This window comes from Berghia stephanieae, chromosome 3, assembly GCF_034508935.2.
Source record: "Berghia stephanieae isolate SIO BIC M18660-M18661 chromosome 3, UCSD_Bste_1.3, whole genome shotgun sequence".
Taxonomy (NCBI): Eukaryota; Metazoa; Mollusca; class Gastropoda; order Nudibranchia; family Aeolidiidae; genus Berghia; species Berghia stephanieae.
Window position 1 is genome coordinate 36,133,248 of NC_088362.1, and position 7,500 is coordinate 36,140,747.

Consider the following 7,500-nt stretch of genomic DNA (forward strand, 5'->3'; position numbering starts at 1 on the left):
AGACAAAATCTTATCTCCCCTCATGCAAGAAAAGACAGATAAAAAATCTTGAAATATTGATTGATTAACATGAATCTCTCAACACTATGCCTGCCTACTTGAAAATTAAAAAAAAATATATATTAGTTTTTTAGAAGATAAAAATTATAGTCTCTATATTTAATTTAACTTCGCAGATCAAGAATCGCCCTCACAATCATTGTAAGAGAACACCTCAGAATCCTTGAGATTATGCACTCTGCCTGAAAACTTTCATTTTCAATAAGTTTTAATGACTTAGAAATAAATGTTTATGAAGCTATGAAATTGGAGCCAAAATTTCGGAATTCTACGATTATGTCGTAGTTCTAGGCAGGTCTGCTCTTACACCTCGGCCCTCGGTCATACCACTAGCCGCAGATTCAGATGTAATGTTAGTTATTATGTAATGGGTCCTATTTTTGCTTTGGCTTTTGAAAGTATTTCCATTTATATAACGTTGAACCCTTTAGCATTTTTGAGTTCTCAGACCTGCAAATAAGTAATGCCTACACGTCAGTTTGATGATACACTTTATATTACATCAATGAGCCCAAACAATTTGGGTTGTCAGGCCTGAAAATTAGCGTCGATAAATTCCTGCAAACTCCATAAAATTGACCTGAAAATGAGTACACGTCGATCCAAGCGATTGTCAGACTTCAATCACTCGTCATTGGCTATATGTATATTATATCACACAGGTTGCTGGATCGTATATTACCTGGAAATTATATAAAGAAATCACATTCGCGCGCGCACACGCACACACACACACACACACACACACACACACACACACACACACACAAATACATACGAGCACCTCCATATTATAACTATAACAAGCCATCTATTTTTTCCTGGTTTTGTTCTCAAAATCGTTCCTTATCGGCTCCCCCTCCTCCTCCTCCCGTCTTTTCTTTCACGGATCACCGGTTCCCCTAAAATGACCCTGCCATGCTTCCCCCCACCTCACAACAAAAGAACCGAAAATATTATAAAATAAAGAGGGAGGGGATGAGAGGTTTATAAGAAGTTTAAAGGAAAGATGAAGAAGAAAAAAAAGGCCGAAAAGAAAAGAAGGAAATTGATAGGAAACCAAAGACAACATCATTGGATAGGAGGATCGAACAACTAACGATTCAACAAACTTGAAAACTCTTCGACTCTCGACTCGTCAAGGTGTATGGATGGTCGCGTCGTCGCGTCGTGTGTGTGTGTGTGTGTGTGTGTGTGTGTGTGAGTGTGTGTGTGTTCGTGTGTGAATGTGTGTGTGTGTGTGTGTTTTGTGGATGTGTGTGTTTTGTGTGCGAGCGTGCCGTGTGCAACAGGTCCTTGGTAGTGTTTTCTTTTTTTCGCTCATCTGATTAATTTTCTCTCTCTCTCTCTCTCTCTCTCTCTCTCTCTCTCTCTCTCTCTCTCTCTCTCTCTCTCTCTCTCTCTCTCTCTCTCTTAATAAGGAGATTTCTCTATGTCTCTCAATCTACCCGACTATCTATCTATCTATCTATCTATCTATCTATCTATCTATCTATCTATCTATCTATCTATCTATCCATCCATCCATCCATCCATCCATCCATCCATCCATCCATCCATCCATCCATCCATCCATCCATCCATCCATCTTCCATCTATCTATCTTTCACCCCCCCTCCCCTTCCCCAACCATCACCAATCCCCACGTTAAACCGCCTATTATCTCTCATATCCCAAACTTCAAAATTAATCGGTTACACTCTGAGATGTCACCCACCGAATCGATTCTTTCAAATGATTATCGATTTTTCTCTTCATCCTTCTTCTCCTTCTTTAAACAAACATTTAAAAAATATATATCCTCGCCCCCCCCCCCCTTCCCCCATTCCCCCCTTTCCGCCTTATTTAAAAATGGTTTATTATTTCTCAGATCTCAAGCAATCTCCAAATATATTGGATAATGCCTGAAATCTGTCCCACTTTCGGGGGGAAAAATAAGTAAATAATAAAACACGTATTTAAAATTTTGGCCTTAAAACTCGTCCTTCCAATATCGACGCGATTAAAATGACTCTCATCTTGTCGAAAACTCTCAAACCTGAGACTCCGTCCGAAGTCCCAGGTTTGAGATATCTCGACAAGATAAGAGTCATTTTAATCGCGTCGATATTTGAAAGTAGAGTTTTCTGGCTAAATGTTTTTTTAAACACATGTTTTGTTTGCCTTTTTAATTTTTTCCCTTCAGAGTAGTAGAGAATAATTGTCAAGGGATCGAATCTTTGAACCGGTTTATTGATTGTGTCAACAAGCTCTGACATACCATTGAGTCCTGTCTTGAAATTAGTGTGTTTGTATTGGGGGGTATGACGCGCTCTTTTCACATTGAAAATGGCTGTACGCGTCACTTAAAAAAGAAAAAAAAGAAGAGCTTTTATGTAGTGCAATATCCACTAAACGTGCTCAAAGCGCTTTACAAGGGTTCCCCAACAGCAACATTTAACATTTGGGACAAGCCATGACACCTGTTAGGCGATATTATAATTTTTTTCTCGGACAGAGATAACGTTGTTAACGACCAGGCACTCATTTTACACCTGAGTACGGTGAGAGCATGTGAGTAAAACATGAATGCATAAATAAATATATGAATTGATATTTATTTATTTATTTATTTATTTATTTATTCATTCATTCATTCATTCATTCATTCATTCATGGACACTAAGGAGAAACAGTGTGTAGTTTGATCACCAATAAACACACAAATGTTCTACTCCTATACTATACTACATACTACACTATTATACTAAAGGTCGTACAGTGCAACAGGCATATCGGCAGCAACCATCATAAATCGTTTTTTCCTGTTTCATATTTCACTCCGGGTATTCTTTACTCTTTCTATCTCTATGCAGGTCTATTGGAATTTGATTGAAAAATTGGACTTCTCTCTCTCTCTCCCCCCCCCCCCCCCCCCCCCCATTCTCTCCCCCGTCCCTTTTCCCCAACCCCGCTGGCACTTTTTAAAAATATATATATTTTTTTGTTGTTGGTGTGTGTGTGTGTGTGTGTGTGTGTGTGTGTGTGTGTGTTTCCCCATGAAATTATCGATACCGGGCGTTTATATATAATCGATATTTGTATCGTAAAGATGGGTATAGATATTAAATGTCAATTGATGTTAGATTATTATTGTTTTTTATCGATCGTGCCCCGCCCTTGGTGTTTGGTACCGTGTGACGTAGTAGCACTTGATTTGTTGTAGATGATGATGATGATGATGATGATGATGATGATGATGATGATGATGATGATGATGATGATAATTGATATGGATAATCGATATGTAAGTGAACTGGCAGCGAAATTATCGGACGAGAATCGGAATCGGAATCGACTTTCATTCCATTTTAATTAATTAACCTTTTGAATGGCGAGAAGAAATAATATCTTGTCTATCGAGTTTTGTTTTTTTTTTGTTTTTTGTTTTTTTTTTAAAAATATTTTTGTTGTTGTTGTTTTTTCCCCCTTTCTATGCTTGTTTGCGGGGAGAGGGGGAAGGGGGGGGGGGGATTGTCTGTTGTTTGTTTTGTTTTTTGTTTATTATTGGGGGGGGGGGGGGGAGTTTTCTTTCGTTTTGGCTTCGCGAAGCCCCAGATTTGAGAGGGTTTTTTTTTTTTGTTTTTTTTTGCCAAGATGAGGGTCATTTATATTGGTCGATATTTGAAGGACCAGTTTTCTGGCCAAATTTTTAAATGCCAACATGGTTTTCGAGAGTACGGCAGTATACTGAATGAAGATCGTAGTATGTACGTGGAGTGGATGGTTGTGTGTACCGATGGCCGGTGCGTTCCGTACAGGTCGATATGCATGGTAGGGGATTAAAATGTCACCCAAATTTGACTGCTTGTAGTAGATGTTTCCATCTCTCTCTCTCTCTCTCTCTCTCTCTCTCTCTCTCTCTCTCTCTCTCTCTCTCTCTCTCTCTCTCTCTCTCTCTCTCTCTCTCTCTCTCTCTCGCCCCCTCTCTCGTCTCTTTTCTCTCTTCTCTATCTATCTATCTATCTATCTATCTATCTATCTATCTATCTATCTTTCTATCTATCTATCTATCTATCTATCTATCTATCTATCTATCTATCTATCTATCTATCTATCTATCTATCTATCTATCTATCTATCTATCTATCTATCTATCTATCTATAGCTCTCTCTATCTCTATCTCTCTCGCGCTCCCTCTCTCTCCTCTCTCTCTCTCTTCTCTCTCTTCTCTCTTTCTCTTTCTCTCTCTCTCTCTCTCTCTCTCTCTCTCTCTCTCTCTATATATATATATATATATATATATATATATATACATATATATTATATATAATATATATATATATATATATATATATTTATATATATATATAACATAGTGTGTGTCGTGAGTGTGTGTGTGTGTGTGTGTGTGCGTGTGTGTGTGTGTGCGCGCGCGCGTGAATCTTATTTTTGATCCTAGGATAATGATGCATCTTATTGGATTGTAATAATCTACCCTGTAGTAGGAATTAATAACAATATACGATTCTTTCATTTCTTTGTGTTTCTAGTCAAACCAGTCGTTTTTATCGTGCCCAAATAACACTACGAGCTCGCGAGTTATTGTTACTGCACGATAACACTATAACGAGTTTTAATCAATAAACAAAAATCCTTTATCTCCATTCGTCCATATCCATTTTTTTAAAGGAAAGAAAAAGAAAGAAAGAATGAACGAAAGAAGAAAGACAGATAATGATAATATTATAACAGGTACCCAAGCCCATCATCATCCATCGGCCATCAATACTGACGGACCCAGTCAGTCTGAACATACAAAACATCGTTTTAAACGTTTTGACCAGAAAACCCGCCCTTCAGATTTCTATCGACCGATTAAAACAACCCTCATCATGGAAAAAAAAAAAAAAAAAAAAAAAAAACAGAAAAAAAATAAATACAATAAAAATTTCTCAAACCTGGGACTTCAAGGAAGTCTTGTAAGAGAAGTCCCAGGTTTGAGAGTTTTTGGCAAGATGAAGGACGTGTTAATCGATCGATATTTTGAAGGACGAGTTTTCTGGCCAAAATTTAAATACTTTTTTTTGTTTTGTTTTGTTTTAGAGTAGGGAGATTAAAATATCTAAAGAGAGGCCGATGCGAGTCGAGAGGCCGATGCGAGTCGAGAGGCCGATGCGAGTCGAGAGGCCGATGCGAGTCGAGAGGCCGATGCGAGTCGAGGTCATTATCTCATCCTGGTCTACTAAAGCGGACAAAACACTTTTTTTGGGTTTAAATCCCACCAACCAGTGTGGCTATATGGTCTAGTGGTATGACACTCGCTTTCGGATCGGAAGGTCCTGGGTTCGAGCCTCGCTCGGCGCATAGTTGAGTCCTTGGAAAAGACTCTTTACTCACATTCTCTCACCGTACTCTGGTGTAAAATGAGTACCTGGCCGTTAACAGCGTTGTCCTTGTCCGAAAAATTGTAATATCGCCTAACAGGCGTCATGTCTCGTCCTACATGTTAAATGTTGCTGTTGACCAGGGACCCCTTGTAAAGCGCATTGAGCACGTTAAGTGGATATTGCGCTATATAAATGCTCAATTTTTTAATTTTTAATTTTTTTTTAATCAAATGAACCATTAACGTTTGTACATGATTTGGTCGTGTTTCGGTACGATTGATCTGGCATGGCAGAACAAGTGAGTATCTTACTTCGAGGGAAAAATTAATAGCATCGGTATTGAGTAAAGGTTTTCATATATATATATATTTTTTTTTTTTTTTTACGTATTGAAACGATTGATCTGGAGGCATGAACTAGCGAGTATTTTACCTTAACCCATAGCACCATCAATACAAATAAGTCATTTTTTTCAAGCTTAAAAGATACCAAAAAATCAAAAGGCTTTCTATCAGTGTAAGGCGAGAAGGCTCATCTTTCATTTTACCCATTATTTTCTATTCCCATTTTTTTTTTTCCTTTTTATATTTTCCAATTTTCCATTTTATTCATCTCTACTCCCATTTTCTCCCTCCTTGTGTAAAGAGTTCGAATTTCACCAGCACCTGCCCCCCGTTTAATCCCCCAGTATATTTGCCGTCCCTGTCAGAAATACAGACCTGCCAACCCGTCTCTGATTGTCCGGATATCAATTTGTGGGAAAAGCAACAACAACAAAAAGAATAAAATTAAAAAACAATAATAATGATTTAAAAAATGTAAAAAATAATTAAATGCGATTGAACTATTGAATACAACTTAGGATTTGTTTTCTTTTGTGGCCAAAGACTTGTCTTTTGACGTCATTTTTCGGTAAGTTGACGATGGCGACGCCCCGATTCTATATTCCGAAGGTTGGTAGCTCTGAAAATAAAAACATTTTTAATTAATTTTATTTTTGGCCAGAAACCTCGTTCTTCAGATTATATCGGTCGATTTGAATGACACTCATCTTGTCAAAAACAATCAAACCTGGGACTTCTTATTAAACTCCGAGATTTGAGAGTTTTGGAAGGTCAAAAGTCATCGTAATTGATCGATATTTGAATGACGAGTGTTCTGGTCAATTTTTTTTTTCTTAACGTGTTTTGTTTTGTTTGGGTTTTTTTTTTTCAGCCTACGGTAGTTTACTATCTCTATTTTTCTCTCCTTTTTTTTTTTTTTGTCCCCGTGTTCACCCACCAGTGATTGGCTAGCTGAGTCTATTAGATCTGGCGGAAAGTACTGTACTTTTCGAAAGACTATATGCGTCCTATCGAAAAGGAAAGCAAGCAATTGCTATTATCCGCTTCACGTTATAGAAACCGGGATAAACTCCGGATTCATGGGCGTAATGGCTCTGAAGGACTACTTTTTTCTCTCTTTTTTTTTAACTTTTTTTTTTTTTTTTTTTACGAATACAGTACTATAATAATGAAATCATTTTTCATGGCCTAAACCACCGCGACATTTAATACCATATGGAAACGAGGGGTCACATTTCACGCACAAAACCACAAAACCTTTTTTTCTCATCTCCGTTCACTTCTGCCATTTTTATTGACATTGATCTACCGACGACCCCCCCCCCCCCCTCCCCCTCCCTTCTCACCTTTTTTTATTAGTTGTTTTATTTTATGAGTTCTCTCTCTCTCTCTCTCTCTCTCTCTCTCTCTCTCTCTCTCTCTCTCTCTCTCTCTCTCTCTCTCTCTCTCTCTCATTCATTTATTTTCAATATTTACCTTCATCATAGATTTAAGATGCGAGATACACATTGATCTCTATTGACACAGTGCCTTTTGATGTTAATAATGACACATCGTGCCTATATGAGCGCGGCCATTATAAGTCATAAGACAGAAAAGAAGCAATTTATCACGCCGATTGACACAACTCCAGCATTTGCACGAATTCGACATAGAGTAGTTTCTTGTCTTAAAGAGGCATTTATTTATGATCTTCGATTCAGCGCGAATGAAAAAAAAAAAAATA

The 7,500-nt window shown here is 37.7% G+C and overlaps 2 protein-coding genes across 2 annotated transcripts in view; both read left to right on the forward strand.

Moving 5' to 3' along the window:
- Nucleotides 1–6,167, forward strand: part of LOC144966892 (nuclear pore complex protein Nup88-like) — a 39,028-nt gene extending 32,861 nt beyond the window's left edge. The window contains exons 8-10 of the mRNA XM_078903597.1: nt 177–201; nt 5,147–5,263; nt 6,140–6,167. Of these exons, the coding sequence (XP_078759723.1) occupies nt 177–201; nt 5,147–5,263; nt 6,140–6,167 (170 nt within the window). The remainder of the gene's footprint in view (nt 1–176; nt 202–5,146; nt 5,264–6,139) is intronic.
- The window catches only part of LOC144967647 (homeobox protein cut-like 1), a 359,614-nt gene that overhangs the window by 189,965 nt on the left and 162,149 nt on the right, over nt 1–7,500 (forward strand). The window lies entirely within an intron of this gene.